The sequence below is a fragment of the Aythya marila genome, assembly GCF_965140915.1.
Source record: "Aythya marila genome assembly, chromosome: 15".
Classification (NCBI taxonomy): domain Eukaryota; kingdom Metazoa; phylum Chordata; class Aves; order Anseriformes; family Anatidae; genus Aythya; species Aythya marila.
Genome location: NC_139056.1, coordinates 13,120,407 through 13,145,276, shown reverse-complemented (window position 1 = coordinate 13,145,276; position 24,870 = coordinate 13,120,407). Strand labels below are relative to the sequence as shown.

The 24,870-nt window shown below is 39.7% G+C and overlaps 1 protein-coding gene across 1 annotated transcript in view; it reads left to right on the top strand.

Moving 5' to 3' along the window:
* The window catches only part of GNA12 (G protein subunit alpha 12), a 42,253-nt gene extending 17,671 nt beyond the window's left edge, over positions 1 to 24,582 (top strand). The window contains exons 3-4 of the mRNA XM_082772517.1: positions 16,834 to 16,884; positions 17,438 to 24,582. Coding sequence (XP_082628643.1) covers positions 16,834 to 16,884; positions 17,438 to 18,007 — 621 coding nt within the window. The 3' untranslated portion in view covers positions 18,008 to 24,582. The remainder of the gene's footprint in view (positions 1 to 16,833; positions 16,885 to 17,437) is intronic.
* The last annotated feature ends 288 nt before the right edge of the window (positions 24,583 to 24,870 follow it).

The following is a 24,870-nucleotide window of genomic DNA, read 5'->3' as shown; positions in this document are numbered from 1 at the left end:
TGCACTTTAGTAGAAATTCCTCGAGTCCTTAATTTAAAAATTTCCTACTGATCACGTATCTTTACGATGCAAGGGAAGAGTTTGATGAGCCTTAGAAGTATGTTTCTAAACATCTTGTTCTTTCAGCATGCATGTTGCAGCACTGAAACCCAGGAGAACTTGCATCTGGTATTGACTTAATGCACTTAGTAAGAACTCATTGGGAAATACCAAGCGTTAAATCAGCTTCAGCTTCTGCAGTTGACCATAATATAAGCATAAGCTATTTGCTTTGCAAATCACTGTTACACTGTCAGGAACCTCATGAAGATCAAGTGCAGTTCTGCACCTGGGGAGGAACAACCCCATGCAAAAACATATTCTGAGGGCCACCCAGCTGGAAGGCAGCTCTGCAAGAAAGTACCTGGTGGTCCTGGTGGACACCAGGCTGAACATGAGCTGTAAATGTGCCCTTGCAGCACAGAAGGCTATTGGTATCCTGCGTTGCATTGGGCAAAGCACTGCCAGCAGGTCAAGGGAGGTGATCCTTCCCCTGTATCCAGCACTGGTGAGGCCACACCTGGAGTGCTGGGTCCAGTTCAGTGCTCCCCAGTACGAAAGATGCTTGGGGCTACTGCACAGATTCTGATGAAGGGCTGTGAAGATGATGAAGGGTTTGGAGCACCTCTCCTGTGAGGAAAGAAGGAGAGGAGAGAAGGCTCAGGAGGAGTCTTACCCACGTACTTAAACACCTGAAGGGAGGATGCAAAGATGACAGCCAGGCACCAGTGGTCCTCAGCAACAGGGCAAAATCCAGTGGGCACAAACGGAAGCACAGGTTGTTCCATCTGAACATCTGGAAGCGTTTCTTTACTGTGAGGGTGACTGAGCTCAGGCACAGGTTTCCTGGGGAGGTTGTGGAGTCTCCCTTCTTAGAGAGACCCAAAAAGCATCTGGGCATGGTCCTGGGCACTCTACTCTAGGTGGCCCAGCCTGAGCAGGGGGATGGACCAGCTGGCCTCCAGAGGTCCCTTCTGACCTCAACCATTCTGCAATAACTTGAGTATAAGCTTACGCAGGAGGTTATGAATGTTCCTTATTGTGTAAGGATTTTTTGTTGGTTTTTTTTTGTGTGTGTTTTTTTTCAGAGCCATGAAACTTGCATATTTTGTCAGTGAGACTTACTGGGGCTTGACCAATGTTGGTGAGATGTACAAAGGAAATAGTTGCGCTGTTCAAAGGGTCAGCGTGGGAAATCTTGTTACCCTTTAATGCATGTAATTAGGACTAAGCAATAACTCTTTGCAAGTTACTTGTGAACTTGCGGGTATTTCTAGTTCACAGAATTCCTGTGAAACTAAATTATTGCTGAGGAAGGTCTACAGATTTTTTTTTCTGCATCTGGATGGGATGTAGACCCAGAAAATCTTAAAATACCAATGGGCTGAGAGGAGCGCAACAAACTAGAAACTCTCCTACCATCATTGAGCCTTGATATTTTTTTAATTCCACTGTTAGTGCTCAAAGTCAATTACATCTGTATTTAACGATGTTAGGTTCATTTTTTTATTTGACAAAGCTGATTGTGAAGCTGAGGAGGGCATATAGACCAGTTTCAATTTAGCTATTGCTCTTAAGGAGTGATAGTGCTCTAAGTTTTCACTTAAATTAGCCTCATTTTTGTTATTATAAAAATAACAGCAAGTTTCTGTTATCTCGGTTATGTTAGAATTCTGAAACAGGTTTAATCTGACATAAGATGTCACGATGACTTAAAGGATCATTGACTTGCTGACTTTATCTCTGCAACTTGCAGAGATATCTTGTTCTGAATTCATAGCTGAGTCAATTATGGAGATGTTTCCCTTCAGTTAAATATCTAAGCAAGGCTTTATGCCTGTAACGTGGCAATTAAATGCCAGAGGTCCAGATTTAAATTCTTAGTTCTAGTTCTGTCCTCTAATCCCAAGACCTCAGTTGTTCACAGTCATGTTATGTAGTTTGACTCATCTTTGTACAGCAAAAGAAGTTAATTGCTTGTTTAAGCACAATAGTGTAAAGCATTGTGGCTGGCCTGTAGTAGGAGGGATTAGCTGTTGGAGTCCCTGGCTTCTAATCCTGTCTCTAAAACCAAATAAGAAAAAAAAAAGTAGATCAAAGTCTAAAATAAAAACTGTCAAACAGAAGTGGCATTTTGTTAAAGGAGGTGAGAGTTAGCGAGTTGTTATAGCTTGGGTTTTATTAAAATTTGAGAGAGAACATGAAGCAAAATGCAGCTGGCAGCCTTTACACAAGATTGTGTGGATATTGGCTAATACTGTGTAGTTTGTCAGTGTGCATCTACAGGGGGTAAATGCTCACTCTGCTATTATATTTGCACTACTCTAAAACTAAATCTAAAGCTTCTCTTGATAATGTCAATTTTGGCATAAGTGGCACTGAGCAAGAGGTGAGAACAACTTGCATTTAAAGTAGGCTGGAAGGAAAGGTCATAAATAATTTTATATTTTGAATTCTAGGAAAATCCACTTGTACGGTATCTGTTGTTAATGAGAGAAGCCATTCTCACAAGCAGAACCACCCACAGGAAGCTGTATGATGGCTAAAGCAGTTATTAGCTGTTTTTTAATAATTTCTGCTGTTGGAGAGAAGTAACAAGAACCAGAAAGGTCATGAATTGTGACCTTTTCAAAGCAGTGCAAATGGAAAATTGTTAGAAAATAGCAATTTATTACCTTAGCTACCAGAAGTCTTGAGCAAGGATTAAAGCCCTCTGTACTGAATGCTCTGCAGAAAAATAAAAAGATTCCTGCCACTAATTGTCCCCAGCCTTAGGTTATGACAGCATGCAACAGCTGGATGAAATGTAGTGTGCATGGAACTGGGAGGATAATTTGGAAAGTAACAAGCAGATCATACATAATAAATAAGAATGGATAACAAGAAACTGATACGCCTACCATATGGGAACAGAGACAGATGCTGAATGAAATTAATAGGGAAAGACCTGTGCTACTGACTGTTCTAGTAGTCAGTGAATTCCTGGCACTCTACAATTCTTCCTCCTTTTTTCTTCTTTTAAAGGCTGAAAACTTAGAGCAAAATCACCTCTGAAGTCTGTAAAATGTGCAGTGTGTTCGTACACTTCATTACTGCACTGTCTGGATACCAAACGGTTGAAATTTAACCTTCGTGTGGTCCTGCTTTTTACTTTCTTAGGTTCTTGGAGGTGGATTAAAAAGCCTTGTGTTTTTATGGCACTGTGTAAGCCTGTCTGTAGGAGCTCTTGCTTTTGGCCCATGGATGCTAGTTACTTTATTTTTGGTGTGGTTAAGGTGAACAAGAGAAACAACTTCATTGATACAGGTCCCGTGTTGAAAATGCTTTACTATTGTTTGTATCTTGCATGTTCCTTTGCTATTTTTGTGGTCACAAAGTTTCTTTTTACTCATGCGTATTTGATTAAGGACAAACTTTTGTTTTTACTTCGTACTGCTGCAGCCAAGTCGGGAACTGCCTGGGTGTCCCAAAAGGTTTACAGAATAAGTACTGTACTCATCCTTGCCTGTGTGTGGTAGTGGTTATAATTTGATGTCTTACCTTCAGCAATAGCACTGAAACACAAAATCTAATATTCCAAGAGTGGAAAAGTCCTTTTGGCTCCCAACTCTTGAGAGTAAATGCCACCCTGCTTTGGGAAAGAAGCTTTAATTTTATTATGCATAAAATAATTCTAAAAAATACTTCTGTCTTTGCAGAATTGTTGTTCTAAGTCCTAATTAGCACTACTCTAAATCTTGCAGGACTGTATTGAATATAAGGATTTGTTCAGAGCAAGTACAGCTGTAATTAATCTTTGCATTCCCATCAAGAAATGCTGGCACATGCTGTGAGAAACAAGGAAGGAAATTTTCAGTTCAGGCTGTCTGAGCCAGTACCCAACTGCAGCTAAAAACCACGGGAGTAATCTTTTTATCCCTTTCTAGTGCCCAGGAAAGATCTGGGCAGACACAAATTCAGCCCAGGGAGCAGACTTGAGCTTTCAATTGTACCCTTTAGTTTCCACCTTCAGAAGGTTTCTAATGGAGCTCAGTAATTCAGGAGACTTCAAAACTGGCAACGAGCGGCTCCGTGGAGGTTCCCAGTAATGAGAATGTATTCCAGAAGTCTGAACAAGTTAGGGATGTTTAAAGGTGTGCTCTTTGTGTGACTAAAAGAGACTAATAAACAGTTCCCATTGAAACTTGGTGGAAGCTAGAGGGGACTCACATCAAATACAGCAGGATAAAACCACAGCAGTGCATGAGGACAGTGACTTTTCTTCTAGTCACAACAAAATACATGCATAATACAGCAGTGTATGTTAATATTTAATTGTTTACATTGGAGACTAAAACAATTACAGAATGCTGCTTCTGATGGAAGGGTTCCACTTGTCAGATGGGATTCAGTCCTTTAATCTTGAAAATCTAGCTGAAGTGGAGACTGAATTCATGTTCCCATGACACAGGTTTTCAGAGGTTTGGGTATATTAAAGCTTCATACAGTTCTTCAAGAACCAGCATAGCTCTGTAAAAGAAAAGAGGGAAAGAGGGCTCCTGCTACTCCTGTGTGCTCTGTTTGTGCTTTTCTGTCCCTACAGCTGGTTTGGGGTGTTGGGAGGTGCTGCAAAAGAAGAGGTGAATAGTTTTCTGTACACCCTTCTCCCTGGCTTGACTCACTGTGCACTCAGAAGTGTGGTGCTCTGCTTTTTCATACTAGTTCTGGACCTTGTTCTCTGCCTAAATTCAGGGCTGAGAGCAAGGGTGACTTCAGTATCTTTCCAAATGCTCTAAGATATTGCCTTGAGAGGAGAAAAAAAAAAAAAAAAAAAAAAGAGAGAGGTTAAGGCTTGGATTTCTCGAAGGGGCCACTGAATTTGGTAGAATAAGGATTATTGAGTGCTTTAAAGCTTTCCTGAGTGTCCTGGTTTCTTGATTCCACATAGCTTACAGTAACAAGCACAGATGAACAAATAAGTGAAACATTAAAAACTAGGAAGTCTCGCTGTCATATTTCCTGGGTTTTTATGTTCGTAAAACGAGAGCAGATTTGAAGTTGTTCTTAATTCACTGTCAATGTGACATGTTACGTTCAGTAAGTCTATTTTTCTTAAGAAGATGGGACCTGCTAGAATGCTGAAAAGGAAAATGCAGGTAGGATAATCACATAACGATAACTTGCCATTTTGTGTTCATGCCAGCTATCCAAACCTCAATCTTTTTGCAACAACTTCTTGTAAAAAGCAACTTTCTTCAAGCTGCTGTTCTTCTGTTATCTCCCCCTCTTCCTACTCCCTCCCTCCCAGGCCTGCTGTGCTTTAAAACACCGAGTGTTGCACTCAGCATGTCTGCAAGGCTTGAGCTTAACGTGGGCTGTAGTTCTGTGACAGAGCAGTCACGGTGAGTGATAGGAAATGGTGGTTGAGGGAGTTCTGCCCTGCACTGTGTTCTTGTTTCTGTTGGCATAACTTTTTTTGGAAGCTGTGCTGTAGTCTGGGAGGCTGATCTGAGGCAGGGTGCAGCCGTAGGACTGATTGTAAGCGCAGCTCAGGCAGTGACATGCTGGGGCGTTGAGGATGGACAAAGCAGCTGGTGTCACATCTGAGCATAAGTTTAACATCAGGCCTGCCAGGGAATGAGGGTAAGGTCTTTCTCTGCTGGCACTTCTTCCAGGCAATTGTTCCTTTCCTTCATAAAACCTTCCTGAGGCCAAATTAAGATGTCAGTTCCACAAGGATGCCATTTATTTTTTTCAAATGTTTGTGCTCCAGGTTATCAGTGTATCACAAGTGTTTGTGTAACATTCAAAGGCAAGGCTCAGTTTCACGTGTATTGAACATAGAGAAGGAGGTAAGCAGAGGGAGGGAGGAAACATAGTATTTGAGTTGTATTTTTTTTGAGTCTGTGAAATTACAGTTGTGCAACAGTGGAAGGTTTTCATACCTTAAGTGACTTAAGGATGCATCTGAATGTGATAATGCTGCAGAAGATCTCTTGGGGTTCCATAGCGCCACAAACTGACCAGCTGCCGATTGAACAGCTATGGGAGGAGCAGAGCTGTAGCCTCCTCAAAGGAGGAAGAATAAGTTTGGTTCAATACTTTTCTCTTTTTCTGAACCAGCACTATCTGGGAAAGCTTTGTATTACAAAGGCAGAAGGCAGCCTGATTTCTTCTCACTAGTTTGAAGCTCTACTTAAAGCAGCTCTGTGGAGTAAACATAATTTGCTCTATTATTGACTTAGTATTTGAGGGAGGGGAAGAAAACTTCTTGGAAACATCATGCAAGATTTTCTGCTTGAGAAAGTGGAAAACATGTTGCTCTGAAAAGTAATTTATTGACACCTTTCAAATGTCTCCTCTGTATACAACACGGATTCCTGCAGTTCAGACTGTGGCAGACTTGTGCTTCACTTGGCTTTACTCCTGAACAAACTGTTGGTGTTTGTCCTTAGAAGGTCTGCTCTTCACCCCACCCCCAAAGCCTCTTAATTTGACTTGCTTTCCATGATACTCACTTAATTCTAGTCAGGAAAACTCAGTAAAATATCTAGCTGAAAATAATGGTGGTTTATTGATTGAATTCTTTCACATTTAATTCTGTCTCTGTGTGAATTTAAGACTTTGATCCATCTATTTTCGGTTTGGTCAGAGTACAGTATTGAATTAATAATGATGTTATGTGTGGATTTATTGGCCAGGAGGCAAGAGAAGAACTTACTGCGTCCTCTTTTTCTGTCATCGTCCTCCTGATCCAGCACATATGTTCTAGGTTGCAAGGAGTTCAGATGGCTATGCATGTGGCTGGGCAACTTCCCCATCTGCACCTCAGTAGGATGTGACCAGGGCTTTAGTCAGGATTTTTTTTCAATAGTCTAGTCTGCTCAGCTGCTTTTAGAAATTTGTTAAACCTACTTCAGTTCCCACTGTGGTTTCATTAATTTGCACATGTAAATCAGGCCTTAAGGAGAGAAGGTAAGTTACTTATTCCAAGTCACTTATTTCAATTATTAGTAATTTACTTTAGATTTGTTTTAATATGCTTATAGTACTTGGTTTTTATAAGGCAAATGCATTTATGCACTTCAGGGTGAGTAAGAATAAAGCTTTCCATTTGATACAGGTCTTCAATATTACTTTCCGTGGAGCGAAAAAGCCCTCAAGTGGTTTCTAAAAGCCTGAACTTCATGATAGTAGTTTTTAAGGATTAAGGGCTATGTCAAAGAACTAAGATGTAAATGCATATGAAAATTGGATGGATTTGTCAATAATACAGCTATTGTTCATGCAGTTAGCAATCCCACCTCATCTTGTGAGTGTTCACCCAAGGATGTTTGATCCTTTAGTGAATCAGTACCTGAGTAGGTATAGATTTCAGCTAAGGTAAGTCCATTCTTAATAAGCTAAATTAATAATGTGAGTTTGTGGAGTTGGATGGAGTGAAAAATGCAGAAAAAGCCATCCTGAATATTTTGAAAGAGAACAAGTCCTGATATCAAGTAATAAATTTAAGTTACTTGAAACCCTCTTACCAAAATATCAGTGGTGCAGATGTTTAAGTGCATATTTAGAAGAATGTCCCCTTCTCCCACCATGACAACCTTCATTTAGGGGGAATATATTTGTAAGAACGGATATATCATGACTGGATGTAAGTAGATGCTATACTGAGGTAATAACTGCAAATCAAATCACAGAAAAAACTTGAGATTGTGAATAGAAACTGAATTCTATTTCAGATCATCAGAGGCAGAGAGATTCACCATCCCTCAACTCGAGGGATCAAGATGTGCTGTTGTGACTGGTACTGGAGCAGGAGAGATGGGGCTATAGGGAAGGCAGTCACTTGCTGAATTCCCATCTCACGATTAAGTGGGTGAACTGAGATGCCGAGTAGCTTCTCAGTACTGAGAGAAATTCCACTGATTTGAGCAGTCACTGGGAAAGCAAGCAAGCAAAAAAGTTGAATTTTGTAGTTAAACATTTGTCAGTCTCGTAGAATTAAAGAAAATTAACCAAAAGCAAGCTGTTATTGAAAAAGGTGAGGTTACTTGTTCCCAGGGTAAATGAAAATTTTTCTGAAAATACAGATGCAGAAAGTGGTTAGAGAGGAATTCCCCAAAGACTTGTAAGTTCTGTGTTCTGTGTAGCTGAGCCTGCTGAGAGCTGAGGTAGTGCACATGGTATAAAACTTGAAAATAATGTAAGCACAGTGGAGTGTGCTTTTTCTGCACTTTACTATCTGCATAGTTGCTTTTAAGGGAAATTGCTAAATAGCACACCGAAGTGTAACTAAGACTTAACATTTTACGTTTTTGGTGAAAATCAGACTGAAGGAACTTTCAAATAATGAGCAGCTTTCTTAGTCTTGCGAGATCATCGTTTTCATCTGCACTGTATCTAAAAATGTCCTAGTTACATACACAAAAAATGAGAGAATCTTTTTAAAGCTTTTTTTTTTTTTTTTTTTTTTTTACGACTCTTTCCAATCCCTATAATTACCTTAACAACAAATACAGAAAAATTAAGTAAAACGTGGCTGAGGTGATGTTTTTACAGCAAGTGGAGCATTAGGGCACCTTGCAACAAATGCTGTGGTGTAGAAATGGAGTAGGAAGCATCCTTCTGTGCGATACTCAAGGTTATGCCTGTTGTAAATGCATTCAAGTTGCTTAGCTTTCCAGCTGGCTGCCTGCCATGGAAAAGTCCAAGCTCAACATTCTCTCATGGCTGGTGTTAGCTGTTTTTTTCAGCCCACAAGATCTAAGATATTTATTTCCCATCCCTTTATCTGATAAGGTTTGAAAGGGAAACTCACTGGTAAACTTGTGATTTAGTCTTGATCAGATAGTCGGCACTGCTGACTAGATTAATTAGTAAGTTAAGGCTTTTCTGTCAGCGTTTTTTCTAGTTCTGCAGACGTCTTCTGTAAACAGAGCAGGTTCAAGTCTGCATACTGAGCTGCTGAAAACAAAGCATGGGACTAAGGTCACCTAATGGGATTGTTCATCACTCCTGATGATTGTAGAAACATCCAGTTCCTTTTAAATTATGCATTTGTTGCAAATGCACATTTTTGCATGGCAGCTGCCCACTGAGAATAAATGAGATAACTTGCCAGTGATTGACCAGGAACTTGGATCTATCTATCCAGCTACTGCTCAGGATTTTCTTTTAGCTGCTTTCAGTTGCCTTCCCTTCTGGGTTTCAGCCGACTGTGCTTGGAATGAGAAGTTGAGTTGGCGTGCATTAGTTCAACTTCACGGAGAACCTCCGGTGTTGGAGATGAAAGGGTTCTTGCAGCAACTCCAGACAATGTGGTCGCTTGGACAGTTGGCAGGGAAACAGGAAGGAATCCTTTCATGGGGTGCTGGGGACTAGGTCTGTCGTCTGCTTGTGCCAGGGTGAGTGTGTGAGCTGGGCACACAGCTGATGTTGGATACGGGCAGTCAAGCTTTTATCATGGTTTAAATATAACTGTGTTTATTCCACATGAATTAGGTGTATGTCTCCTTATATCTGTTCCCTGCTTCTTGCTAACTGCTAGTCAGTGAGTGCTAGGAAGTGCTAAATCACTAATGTGCAAGTCCAGATAAGGATTTCTCTAGAATTTTTTTAAAAATAAATAAAAGAAAAAAGCAATAACTTAACTCTATTGTTTTGCACCTGTGCGTCTTAGTTTGAGTCTTAGTTTTGTGGGTGGCCAGTACGAGTTGCTTGGCTGTCCACACCTGCGTTTCTTCCTGTCAGTGCAAGTCTGTGAAGCAGGGATAGCGGTGAAGAGGAGGCAATAAGTAGGAGTAAAATCAGAAGGACAGGGATTTGTGCTAATGTCTCCTGAAGCTGAGAGTGTGGGATGAGCCTGCCTTAGTCTGAGAGAAAATTCCTTTCCTCCTTGAGGCACTTTTACTAGCGCGCATATTTGAGACAAATGGACAGAATTGTTAACATACTATCGAGTAATTTATCTCCTCTACATCCTGCTGCAGCAGAAACACCTAGAGTTTCAGGGAAAAATTTTCTTTTTTCCTTGCATTTCTAGAAAGAGGTGCTGTACTCAATTGCAGCTAAAAGCTAACGAATGTAGGAGTTGAGGAGTGCTTGTGGTGAAGGGCTCCTGTGAAGGGTGCTTCTAAAACTTCCCTCACAGGGACCCACAGTTCTTATCGATGATATGGGAGCTCAGATTAACCTGGACTTTTGGGGAGGAACGAAATAAATATTTGATCACATATTTTTTTTCATGGGCTGTGAAGCATACAGCTTGGCTGGCGTGTCCTATCTCAGAGCAGGATGAGTTTATAGAAAGCCATCCTGACTTGGACAGGCGAGCAGATTTTTGCGTTGCCTGTTTGTACTGAGCTGACAAATAAAGGATTTTAAAAATATTTTTAGACTTCTAATATCTGATACTCGCACTGTACGAGTACAGCAGAAAGAAGAGGTAGCTTTTTCTAAAAGCTTGGAACCGAACGGTGCTTTTTTGTAGCTAGGGTGCAGATAGCAGCAACTTGGATAAGCTCTGGAGGCACTGGATGGGAGCCAGTAGCTCAGGCTGTTGTTAAGGAGGAAGTTAAGCAATGTTAGAGAAATTTGATATTGCTGTTACGTATGGCTTAAATAGCGAGAAGTGGTTAGTCTCTGCCTTGGAATTGGTGATTGATTGAAATATGCTGCTTGCCTTGTGTCACTAAGGGTCAGTGCCTGTAAAGGATGTAGATAATATCTATAAAAGGGAATTACGGTAAGAACAGCCATAAACATTTCAGCATTTCAGGGCAATTTAGGTTACTTCAGCATCCTTCTGAGTGAATTCTGAGCAAGCACGGGCATGCTTGTCTCCTTGGAAAATAACGCTTTAGAATTCATCAACTGTTGTTGTAGAATAGGGGAGAGTTTAGGCTGTGGTCAGTCCATGCCCTGCTACTAGTGAGGCTGAACAGAAGGACAGATTCAGAAGTAACCTGCTGAATGAGCGTTTAGGTCATTTGTTCATGAGCGGGGTTATTTGTCTGTAGTTGTCCCTCCTGAGAATTTTCAACTTGTTTTTTCAGGGTTTTTAAAGGACTACTCTTCCCCTTGTACCAAACCAGGCTGTGTAAACTGGAGTTGTGTCTGCATGTTTACTTGTAAGGGTTGTATGGATTATAGTGACAGGATGTTAACCTGCTCGTTATGTCCAGCAGGTGTCTCTAAGGAAAGTATTTCCAGCATCTCTTTTTGCTGGTTTGGGGTTTTAATCTCAGTACCCAGAGAAGTGGCTGCTTCAACAGTCTCCATAATCTCTCCTGATTCTTTTATTGTAATTCTGTGCTAGCAACCTTGCTGTTCCTTTGGGCATCTGCCTTGGATATATTGTTTTTATACAAAATGCCCCTTAACAATCAGAAAGTGATTGAAATACCAGGAAATATGGAAAAAAAAAAAAAAAAAAGAGTTGACAGCATCTGTCTGAAAAACAAATACATTACTTGCAAATTAGCATTGCATTTTCTGGTAGTATGTGTCTTTGCCAGTGCTTTATATAAAGGCCAAATTTGGATGAAATTATGTACCAGTGCTTAAAATCCATCCTATTCAGAGCATCACAGAATATCCAGGGTTGGATGAGACCCACAAGTATCATCGACTCCAACTCCTGACTCCACACAAGACCACCAAAGAGTTAAACCATATAGGCATGTCTTGGACATCTCCAGGGTTAAAGGCTGGGAGATTTCCAGACTTGCTTCTGGGCTCTTCTGGATTTCCTCTGTGCTGCTGGAACATCTTACACCATCTAAATGGAGGGTGTGATGCAAACAGCACCGTGCTTGTAGTCAGATCCCCATTGCTTCCACTACACAGGTTCCGATGCAGCTTGCAGTAGTTACAGGATCTGTTCCTCTGTGTCTATTTGTGGGAGTCCTGTTAGATCTGTATTACATGTTCCTTGAAGTATAACATTTCCTTCCTGTGTGGTTTAATTCGTCATCTGAAACAAGCAAAGACTGACAGGTCTACCTTAAATTGTCTGCTCTAAATTTAGCAGCTAGAGACAGAATGATCAGGAAGGGCTAAATTAATATTATGTCAAAAAGGCCTTGGGACAAGGAAAGGAAAAAAGCCAATTTGGAACAGAAGGTCTGCTTTTCAAGTCTTTTAGCATTTAAAGGAACTGCTTTTCAGAAGAAGTTTGAGACGAGCCTGTATTTTAGGGAACTGGACAATGGGACGTTTCATTATTAATGATCTAACCAATGTCACTTTGAATAACTGGCTGAGGGTTAGCGACAAGTTGATAAATTCTGGCCTTGCAGAACATTTTTTTCTTATTTCTGAGCTTCTGGGTGTATTTTAAAGTGATCTGCATATAATCTATTGTGCATTTATTTTCATGAAATGAAAACTATTTGGGAACTCTGCCCAAGTGTTTTCTACTTGTTTTATGCAACAGGGCTCATGAGCAGCAAAGGAAGTGATGCCAGTTTTGTTCTAGTATTTCTTTGGGGAGATTTCCTGTGTGTTATGAATCTAGCCTTAAGGGACAGAGGAGTTGAATTGAGTTAGTTATTTTGTATTATAATTATTTGGAGTTAAGATGATATTCGTATAATTCAAAATATATAGAAGTAAATGCAATAGATATTTCTTAATATTGCGACTTCTGTCCCTTGAGAATTTTACTTGCCATGTTCATAGTAATCTAGAATATAAAAAGAGCTTTAGAGCACTATTTCAGGAAGTGAGAATGTTTTCACTTTTACCTTTCCTCCCTTTCTCTTCGACCAATCACTCTTTAAGCAAATTGTACTATTTTTGTTGCTTCACCAAACTTTATACTGCAGATAAGGCAGTTTAAAAAAAAAAATAGAAATAGAAAATGAAGTCCAGTGGTGATGCTGCACTGTGGAGCTTGTGGGCTTGTTATAGGCCTTGTGTTTGTGTTTCTCGATTCCCCCAGTTCCCAGATGTGCAGTGACTCATCCTGCTGAACAATGGGAACGGAGCCTTATTCCTTCACTTGGTCCCAGTTGGCAGAACAGTTACTCAGAGGATATGTGTTGCAGAGGGAGAAGAGATTAGCAGTGGGAGAATGAATCATCCGAGCATTTGTGGTAACTCTTGTGTGGTGACCAAGAAGTTAAGAAAGGCTTAGAGTCTGTGCTGTGCTCTTGTGTACTAAAAAGGAGTATCTGAATTGCGTACATTTCATAACGCAGAGCGTATTCGTCCCAGACAGTACTGAGCAAAGATGGATGACAGCGTTTTGACATCTTGATTAATTGTCAAGGGGGGGAAAAAAGCTAGCAGGTGGCCGTCATTTATTTTGCTGTTGGTACATATCTCAGGATTTGTTGATAAAACTTCTGAAATGTGAAATGCACTACTAGATCATCAGGTAAAAAGTAACAAAATCCCAGCACTGACATGCTTCACTAACACGCATAATGCCACGTCAGCTGAAATGAAATGATGCCTTTCAGATTTCAAAAACACTATGTATGAATATTCTTAAATTGTTTCTTTCAAAGGTGGTAGTACTCCAGCAGTGGAATACAAGATTTGAGTCTTCCTTGAAAAGCCAGAGGCTAGAAAAACTTCTATGAAGGTGGTTGATCTTCAGGAAGTTTTTCTGAGCTGCTACAATTTTCCAGCCTGTTAGAGCTGTCCTGGACTTAATTTGTGTGATTTTTTTAAAAGATGCATCATGGGATGTGTTTCCTTAGGTATTTAAATACAGTATGAATAGTATAAAGGTTATATTGCTTGATTTCTGTTTTGCTGCCTGCAAGCATAGTTCAAAATATATTGCAGCGCTTGAAAAACCATTCAACTATTTCAGTAGGACCTTTAAAATACGTTGAAATAGTCAATCTATATAAAGATGTCTTTAATATCAGAGTTAATTGCAAATATGAGCTGCTATATTTGCTGCTGCTTCTAAGGCAAGTTGTGCTGGTGAAGCAGAAATAACTGGCTGCGATGTGGAAAAGGAAGTGCTGAGCCAGCTCTGGAGTGCAGTTGACTGGTTGGGTGACTTTGGAGAATCTCTACGAGCTTGTGCTGAAAAAGCCAGAACAGGTTGCTGTTCATCAGTGGCCACACGAGAAAAATAGTTCAACATGCGAGGGGCTGCTGGTACTTTTTGGTTTCTGTATTAATTTGTACTGAATGAAAAACCTGCCCTGATGACCTATTCTTAAACTGTATGTGTACTTTATATATACACACACCCTTTACAAATGTATGTATATAATACCCAAAGCATGGAAGCATACTCTGAATAATATTGATGGCACTCAAAATTGTGTTCAAGTACAGCTGGATAGGAAGCTAAATAACTTTAACTTTTAGATCCAATTAACATTGCTTTCTATTTCCTCTGGATGATAAGGAAAAAATTAAAAGCTAAATGATTGTTCAGTTAATACAATTGTTATGGTGAAAAATATTAACATAAAACAGTCATAAAACATGAAGGTTTTTTTTATTTCCCTCATTTTAAGTAATCTGTGTTATTGCTCACATCAGTTGGCGCCGTATGTAGTTGTTCTGCTCTGCCAGCCTGATGAACTGAAGTGTCCCCCCACACCCCAGCTCCTCAGAAGCAACCAGCTTTTCTGTGAATCTGATAAAATGTAGAAAAAAGGTTACAGAAGAAGCCTTTGAGCAGGAACTGACCCCATGCTGCTATGTTCCTGTGTTAGAGCTTTAATCGGGGAATCATCTTGAGAGTAGGGGATTCTCAGTGTTTGTGTTTTGTTCAGCTTTTTCTTTCTTTTCAGGTTTGTGTGCTTTAATGTTGTGAGCTATTCTTAACTCTGAACCCTCTGGAGCTTTTGGGGGTTTTGTTGTTTTGACTGGAAACAGATATTTTGACTGAAATACTGAGGATCTTTGAATTCTGTGCTGGAAGAGAATACTCAGACTTGTTCAGAGCTGTCAGTCCCATCATATGTTGAGCACACCTGTTTGACAGTCCGACTTGGTTACCCAGCTATCCAAGTATTTTGTAATTACTGCTTAAAATTTCTCAGAATTAATTATTTGGCGTAATTACAACATTACGCAGAGCTTCATAGGAAAATGGCAAAGTCTAGTTTCCTTAAATCACTAAATAAATAAATGTGTATTTTTCAAGAACTAGATTTTCTCTTGTAAATGTGCAAAACGTTAAATTGATCAGTGTGTGAGGCAGGAAGCAGGGGAGGCGCAGGCCATAAATCAGGTAAATTTGCTTGTGTGTCGCAGCAGTTTACGTGCATACAGCTGTTTCCTGTTCCCAGCGTGGGAGGGTGTATGAGCAAGGCAAGGACTCTTAAAGTAACTGGTTGGAAAAAGAGGAACTAGTTGCATTAGAGACAGCCTGTTTGCCATCTTGTTGCACATCTAAAAGCATTGTGCAGGACAAAACACAATAGATAGAAGGATTTATTTTTTTTAAGCTTTAGTGACCTTTTCCGTTTGGGCTCTCCCATCTCCTAAATATGACTAATGCTGTACAGGAAGACCTTTTTCGTATTCATGCAGTCTGTGATATCTCTTCTGATCCCAAAGAGTGCCAAAAAATACAGGAAATTACTTTCACCTTATGAAAATTCATGATTGTAAGGAAGCTCTTAGAGCAATTGTTCTTTACAAACTTGCCCCCACCCCTGGAAAAAGTCCTTTTTTTAATGCCTTAATATCTTTTGTGATACATGTAGCTTTTTGCAAATATGTATGTTTTCTCTCCTTTATGAGAAGATGCTTCCAGTTTTAAATGTTAGGAAATAGTAAGTTGCAGCTCCTTTTTGTCTTTGCCTGATGCTGAAATTATGTCCTCGTGCAGTACACTGAATCCTCTGATCTCCAGTCTGATACTTCAGAATAAACTGTTGTGCTGGCATCTGTTTGAAGTTGTACTGGAGGGAAATAATTTTGTTCCTCTGTCTCAGGCCTATGGTATGGAGGAGAATGTTCGGTTTAAGGATTTATATTGCTGTTGGAATCTGTGAGATGATATTTTGAGAATGTTCTCATCCTAAGTTAGTAACATAGTGAAGGCACCTACTGTCAGTTTTGTCGGTGCAGAGTAGCACTCACTTGATTCGAGTGTAATAAACAGGCAAGCTTCTTAAAAAGATAAAAAGTTGACAAAAATACATCTTCTTTGTAAAACATTGCTTATTCTTTTCAATATAACTGCTAAGGGGTCTTGTATGAGATCAGCAAATCTGTTATTGAAACCCTTGAGCCTAAAAGGGTTTGGAGAAGAGAACATCCTTCATGATTGTGAATTATTATGAATCTTAGGTGACTTGAATCTTTCACTTTTACTAAAGATACGCCAACTAGTCTAGCATATGCTTTTGTTCACTGTTATGAATTTCAAGCAGAATACATTGGTTTCTAATGAAGGTGTTTATTTTTACTCCCACCTGGTGTCATTTAACTGCCTTGATAGTACAAGGGAAAAAAACTACTTTAATCCAAAGCAAAGAACTGCCTTTGATAACGCTTCCTTTTCATTGTAAAGATCTACTAGATAGCTTTGAACACTTTCAAAATTCTGTGCAACTTTGTTTTTTCTACTAGTAACAGAACTATTTAGAATAAATACTAGCTCACCTACTCGTCAGTAGCAAATTATAGTAGCTCTGCTTCGTTATCAGCAGTTTATGTGAGTTAAGCAATGGGGTATTTCTATTGTTGCAGCTCCTTAAGCATATCAGGATGTAGTCCAAACTACTATTTGTGATACAGCTATGTTAGACCTCAATGTTGGAAAGTTCGATTTGGATTTGCTATCCTAGAAGTACACTAAGTTTCCATCTCTTTTCTTTTCTCTAGGGTGAATCAGTGAAATACTTCCTGGATAACCTGGATCGGATTGGTCAGCTGGTAAGACATAACTCTTCTTTCTGTACCAGAAGTGCTCAAGGATGAAAGCCTTGGTATGCTGTGATGAATGACTTAATAATAAACATTAAATAACTCAATCAAAGTTCTTCAGGAATAGTGAACTCGAGCTTTGTGAAACTGAAGCTTAGCATTTAATCAGTGTTTTTTGACAGATGAATGTTGCTTATGAAAGCTGCATTTGTGCACGCTTTGTCAGCCCTGTGTAGTCTCTGGATCTCGTTCCCTTTTAATTGTAATCTGATGGTTGGTACTACTAAAAACAGAATGAAACCCTAACAAAAATTTACAACTGTAGAATTCAAAATGAGTAATGAAAACATCTGTCAGATTTGTAGAAGAAAGAAAAGAGGTGATTTTTCCAAAATAGTAACTGTAATAAGCTTGTGAAGAACAAATTGCTACAGCAGTGGGCTGTGCCACATCCTGCAATAGAACGTGTTGCTTTGCTCACTGGTCAGGGACTGTGAACCTGGAAGAATTAACCAGCATTTTTGAAGGATTTTTTTTGATACTCTTCTCCTTTCTTTTGCAGAATTATTTCCCCAGCAAACAAGATATTTTGCTGGCTAGAAAAGCCACCAAGGGGATAGTAGAGCATGATTTCATCATTAAAAAAATACCTTTCAAGATGGTGGATGTAGGTGGACAGAGATCTCAGCGTCAAAAGTGGTTCCAGTGCTTTGATGGAATAACTTCAATTTTGTTTATGGTCTCCTCCAGTGAATATGATCAGGTTCTCATGGAAGACAGGCGCACAAATAGACTTGTGGAGTCCATGAATATCTTTGAGACAATAGTCAATAACAAGCTTTTCTTTAATGTTTCTATTATCCTATTCCTCAACAAGATGGATCTTCTTGTAGAGAAGGTAAAGACTGTCAGCATTAAGAAGTATTTCTCGGACTTCAAGGGGGACCCTCACAGGCTAGAAGATGTTCAACGTTACCTGGTGCAGTGCTTTGACAGAAAGAGGAGAAACCGTAGTAAGCCGCTCTTCCATCACTTCACCACTGCCATAGACACTGAAAACATCCGCTTTGTGTTTCATGCTGTGAAGGACACGATCCTTCAAGAGAATCTGAAGGATATTATGTTGCAGTGAAGGAGAGCAGTCCATGTCTTGTTAAAATTTGCTGGAGGGTTAGATCGAAGTTTTTATCCTTTCTTTATGGCCCTTGCATGTGGTGTAGGACCCATGCTACTTACTTGGCTCAGGAATGCTGTAAACTAGCCAGTCCAAACAGAGGAGCTATAGGCCGAAGGAATCAAATGTTGATGTTAGCTACTGAATCATTTGGACTAGAAACACTACTGAAACATGGCCGTTGTAGGTTCTGTGCCTAGTTTGGAATGCTGAATAACACAACCACCTTCTGCCTTCCTAGAAAACAAAATCTCTGACAAACCATGTATGGAAGACACTATGTTTTAAATGAATATGCTTATTTTTCAGAGACACCAGTCATACAAACTGCCTTTTCTGTAGTTTGGAGGTGCTGAATTGATCAAACTAACCTAAATATAATGAGATTGGTAGCTGTCTTGGAGAATGTTAATGGAAGTTGCGTTCTTAACCCTAGGAATATAACCAGATCTTGTATGCATATTCAGTTTTGCCAAGGGTCTGGAATCCACTAATTAAGGTGGATGCACAGCTCTTGTCTGAAGGTTTTGCATGAGTATCCTGAAGCAAAAGTCTGAAACTGTATAAGGAAACCCATGTTGGAGTAAATTGGATGGGAAGTTGAGGCCTTGCTGGAGAAGGGTTTATTTTTGCACTATGTGTAAAGGGTATTACATCATGGGGAAACTGATTTCCTTGGTGAAGCAGCCTGTCCTAGAGCACCTGACCCTGTCTCTGAACAGGGGGTGCTCAAGTGAGATGTACTTGGTGGAAATTCAGCACTGTGCTCACACCTGCGGTTTGGCAGTACTTGTGAAGGTTCGGTATCTCACATGGCAGAGCTTTATCTATATTCGGAAGTTTGGAACTGATTAAACTCTTACGCAAAGGCTTTGGTAGTACAGCAGCTGCTTGATTAGTTCCCAACAGTTGACTGTATAGGAAGTCCAAACACCCTAGAGATCCCAGTTTTACAGCTGCACTGATGGATTTGGGCAGCAAAACCTTGCTGTAAAATTAGCCCCTAATCTGTGTCTTAATGGGATCTCTAGCCTGTAGTAATGCACATGTAGTTCTGAATACAGTCAAGGTTGGAGTTGCCCCTTTTGGGCAACGGTTTGTGCGTAAAATTGCAAGAGGCTATGAATAGCGTTGATATGAACTGTTAATTTCCTAGCTCTCTCAATCTGTATAACTATCAGGTGCCTTTTTTGTGTACAGACATATCAGGTCTTTTCTGTAACAGTGGGGTACATGGACAAACTTACAACCTGCCTTTTATCTCAGCACTGTAGTGCTCTTCTTTAGATAATTCTCAAAGGTAGTTTACTGTTTAATTTTTGTTATGGTTTTTATCCAAGAATAAAACCTGAAGGGCTGTTTGTACCCATACAAAGGCAGCAGATTCTCTGGAGTTCTTAATCCCCACTGAGACTGCAATGGCATGTCAAAACAAGCAACGTTTTACTTCAGCTGGTGATCCCATGGGAAATGTGGTCTAAAAAACATGAAAGGACAACGGAACAGGATTTTAATTTGGATAAAATCTGGAATCTTTCTTCCCCTCTGAAGCTTGCAGATGTTGTATCGGTATTTTTGTGTAGCTTCCTAATGCAGCAGTCTTTTTTGTGTGTGCAAACTTCAGAGTGGAAAAGATGTGGCTATGTTGGCGTTACATAACGCAGTGTTGAGGTAAGAAGCAGTGAAAAGTTACAGACAGGAAAATCCAATTTAAATTTAAGCAAACTTAAACAGGAATTAGCTTCCTTGTTACAAGTCTTATTTTGTGCCAGGACCAAGTCTGTCTTTTAAATGTTTATTCATTTTTAGCCTTGAAGGGGAAAAATCCCATGTGACTGGTAGTCAGATGGGAGAGCTCGTAAGTTTATTACATTTGAAAAGGTAAATGCTGTAACCTTGGTTGGTGCAAATAAGTTTACTCTTTGTATAAGGCTCATTTGTCTAAGCTAGCCCATTTGTTTGGCTGAAGATGAAGATTATGCCAATGCTTTTATTTTTTCTTGGAGATCCTGATAGTGGTTTCCACTTCACACGAGACACTGGGAAAATAGGAGGCAGTCATGGGCTGACCTGACGTCTAGGTTGACTTGATTTTATTTCCTAGTCTGCTGTGAGCTTTATTCTTTCACTAAGTTTTCTAGATGGGCTAAAATGATGCTTGTTTTCTCAAATGAGTTAAGCATTCCCTTTCAACTCTATTTTTTTTCTCAAGAATTACCTCAGTTTTATGTCTGAATCTACTGTAGTTTTACCTGGGAGGCATAGTGTGGAATTTCCTGTTCTGTTTTTCTTTCCGTGGTCATCCATGGTTTTGTATCCATAGTCACCGTATGGGTTTAGAACTCTAAACAGAGCTAATAATGCAACATATACTTTAAGTAGCTTGATCTGCACCTGGAAAAGAAACAGCATGAGTTATCTCATATTGAGCTGTCAGTCTTGCTAGTGATTTTTTGTATGAAGCAGCAGTTTTGCACAATAAATCAGAGTTCTAGGGAACCAGTTTGCTCACCTGTTGCCCATTATTGCCTTTCTTCCTTCTCTTGACAAAATGGGCCTAACTAAGCATGATGCTCTAGACTGCGGATGAAAATCAGTGGTTTGGCTCAGTAGGCTCTTTTGTGTGTAACTTGGGTTTGATAGCATTGGTTTGTACCAGGAACCCAAGATCAGGAGACTCTTCATGCAAAAGTGAAGCCCTTCTCAAACTTGTGAAGGATTTGGACTGTGAGTGAAAAGGATTATTTTTCAGGTGGCAGGTAAATTTCTTTGCTAAATATAGACACTACTTCTTGCACAACTGAGGTATTTTGTTTTTGTTTTTCAAGCTAAGTTGTAGTATAATAAAGCCAGAAAATCATGTTATGGTAAATCAGTTAATTACTAAAGCAGAATGTAGGTAGCTTAAGTTGTACAAACATCTCAGGACAGGCTTGATCAGTTGCGTAGTCCTTTCACAAGAAAAAAAAAAAAAAACTTTAAGTGACATCCTGGAGAACTTTGCAGGTAAACACAGCTGGAGAGAACATCTTTTTGTGTTAACTTTATAGGGTTATTGTTCATTTGGCTAGTCAGGAAATAGGTCACTAGCAGGATGATAATCAGATGGAGACCTTGAACAGCTACTTTAAAAAAAAAAAAAAAAAAAAAATGCTGTCCATTCTCTGATGCTACAGGTCAGTGACCAGTGACGGGGTGTTGCAAATGGGTTGTCTCTTGCAAGGACAAAGAGAGGAAGTGCTGGCAGCTTGTGCCTGCAGGAGAAACTTACGTAATCGTGCAGTTTAAGTAGAAAAACTCACTAAATGGGAGTATTTCATCAAGCAGTACTTTGTATTTATTTTTAAGCTAACAAATTGCAGTGCTGTCACTTTCTGAACAATTCTGAGATGGCAATACCAGATGACAGTGAATTGGAATTTAATAAGGAAGAGTAGGAGTAATTTCTATAAATGACATGTTTAATAGGCAGTTATCACTTTAAAGCAATTAAATAGTTCCTAGTGTTGATTACAGAAATTACTGGCCACTCAGCTTCACACTACAACTCAAAGATGCTTTGAGTTTCATATGAAGAATTGAACTTACTCTGTTTGGTATGGCAGCATAGAGTATTTGACATGATAATAGTGTTTTAAAAAACTGAATATATTGCTGCATCAAACCTAGAACTAGTCATGTTACAAGCTTGAAGGAGCTCCTAAAGGCATCCATTTTGACTTTCTGAGCTTACTAATGCCTGAACCAAGCAGAGTGGAGAAATGTACACTAATTAAAAAATAATAATGAAATGGTGTAGGAAGAGCTCATCTGCATGTGGCACTACAGACTAAAATTTTGTTCCCCTGGGACACTTGAAATAGGTTTTGATATGAAAAACTTTCCGTTTGAAATGCTACCCAGGTATTCAGTAGTCCTGGTTAGTGGGGGGAAAAAAAAAAAGAAAAAAAAAAAAGAGAGAGAAAGAAATTAAAAGAATAGACATGGAACCACTGAAGAAACTGGCAGCCTTCCTCAGAAGATCACTTTAGAAAACATGCCCTTTGCCTTCTTTAGGTGGCTGTATTCTGGATAATAACTTCGTGTTTTGCAGCCTTTTCTGTGAATTTACCTTTTCAGTTCTGAAGAACCTATTGTGCTGGATAGAACTCAAGGAATTCTGTAAAAGCTCCCTTTTGATTTTCAAGCAGTGTGTTTGAACACACGATTTTTCTTATCAAATTTTCAGGAGTACTTTTGGTTGATGGACAATTTGATGCATGCCAGCTTGAGGCAAAAAACGAGATATGTAATAATACCTCCCTACAGTGCAGCTTGTCCTGCAAACCAGACCTCTCATCATGAGACCTCTCTTGGGTTCCGATGGGTTCAGTAGTAGCCTTTTTCTATAACATTTTTCTAGTATAAAAACACATGGGGTAGTCAGGGATTTAACATAGCACTGCCAACGCTTTACCTCAGTACGCTCTTCTTTACTTCTGTAACACGGGAAGTGGTGGGTAGGGTGTTTTAGCAGCAGCCATAAAACATCTATGCCTACTTTTGTAAACGAGCCTATAACAGATTTCAGGAATCGTGAAAACCGGCATCGCCTGGGCCAGATCTGGGCTGGATTAATACCGACTCCACGCACTTCTAGATGAGGGCTGTCTAGCCTACTGAGGAAGTAATTGGCAAGACAATACAAAACGTAGTGCTTCTTAATATTACCTGTTTTGTAACTAGCTGGGGTGATCTCTGTGCTGTGAAGTGGGCACTTCTTTGTTTTGACACTAATTTATTTACATAGATGGAATTGACCAAAGCCAGGATGTTCAGAGCTGAAACTGCTGTTGTGCTAACCAGGTGATGCTCTCACTTCACTCATCTTGGTGCCTGAGCAATTTAGCTGGACTCTTTAAGCTTTTGTCTTCCTAACAACGTTTGGAAAGCGGTATTGAAGTTTGTTTGTGTGTTGATATGCTTGTTGTCTTACTGGGTGGGGAGTGTGGACATACTGGGTTGTCAGTGCTAGCGGTTCTGTGCCTGGCTTGACAAACTGTATCGCAGCCTAGCTCTTGGCATATGCCCAAAGGTCATGTCTTCTGTCCGGCATGAAATTAATCACGGAGTGAAAAAAAAAAAAGAGCAGCACTGACTTCCAAGGTAGGCATTCTGGTAAAAAGCCAAAGTATGTTGGAAGGGAGCAGGAGAGAGGAGCGACTTCCTAAACAGATCCCAAAAGCTGATGGTGCTTGAAGACTGACTGTGTTGAAAAGAAATGCCATCTGCATTGACCCCAAAAGGTTTGAGTGACTCCAGAGAGCTATTGGCTGTGAATTAACAGCAGCAGGCTGGCAAGGCTGGCTCTGCTGCAGCTGCACACCCTTCCGCTGTAAATCTCTCTTCATCTGCTCATAACTGGGTGCTAAAACTCAGTTCCTGCTAAAATATGGGATGCAGATCTCTGGCCAGATAGTGCATCTTACTCCTAACAGCTACTTAACCTTTCTTCAAGATACCAGAGCACGAGAAGCATTTCAGGGGAATGGCTAGATAAGATACTGTTTCCGTTATTGGAATAAAAACTACAATTGATGGAGAGAAAACTTTTTTCATAAGTGGGACCTAATGGAGAGATTCTTCTGAGGGAAGGAACAGATTTTGGAATGGCACTGCTGCTCTGCTTGTACCTCCCGTCAGTCTTTTGTGCTGAGCTTATGTGTGGGTGGTTGGGCACAAAGGCTGGCAGCAGACAGCAGGGAGAAGGGGGACGTGGAAGAGGAATGGTCTTTTTGGTAGTTCACAAGACTTGGGAAGCATGCTCGGTGGTTATAGGTTTGAAGACGTGTTCAAACTCCCGCTCACACCGAAGCCATTAACGGTCTTTAGGATAATGAGCGTTTTTCCGATGTACAGGTTAAGTTATCTGGGATGTGTAATGAGCTTGAATTGATGATCCATGTTAAGCAGTATTTCTGGAGACTCCACTTAACAAAATGGCTAGTATTTATTGCTCTTGTGATGAGTTGTCTTGTTTATGGAATCAATATATATGAAAGCAAACTGACAAAACACCAAGTTATCTCGTGACACAATCATGTAGCTAGGAAGCCAATTAATGTTATCTTTTTATTCTGCAATTTACTTGCTCTGTGGTGCCTATGCATTGTAACACACATACTATGCAATATCTTTTTTTGTTTAAACCAGTTCACTGCATTGGGCAAGAAAGGCCTGAGTTTAGCCTTAATTCTCTAACAATCACAGGAAAGTACTTTAGAAACAATGACAAATTAAAGAAGGTTAAAAAAAAATGCATAAATTAAAAGCACAGTTCCAGACTGCTCACATAAGTGTCTTTATAGCACCAAAACAGCATCCACAATAGAAGCAGCTACTTGCTGTAATAGTTTCAATTTATGAAAACTGTGTACTAGATAAAATTATATTGTGATGTGTAAAAAGTGTATTTTATAGCTTTGGTGACTTAGTTTACTGTTTTGTATATATGAATTTTATAAATCTATTAAAACTTGACTTGTTATACTGTTTTTCATGGCTTTTATCTTTCAACAGAGTCTAGAGAATGACTATTGCCTTGAAAAAATTTCTGCAAAAAGCTGCTTTTTGAATAAATTACAGCACGGGCTGCATGGAACTACAGCTGTCATGCAATAAAACGTTGTTCTCTAATCTTTATGCATCTCCCACCTCCCCGGTTCTGGTCTGAATAATTCTTCCTGAATGTGTCCAGGAATTGAAGGGTGGTGAAACATTAACCTATAAAAAACTTCCAACTCATTCATCTGTGACGTTTCAGTAAATGTTTTAGACATTAG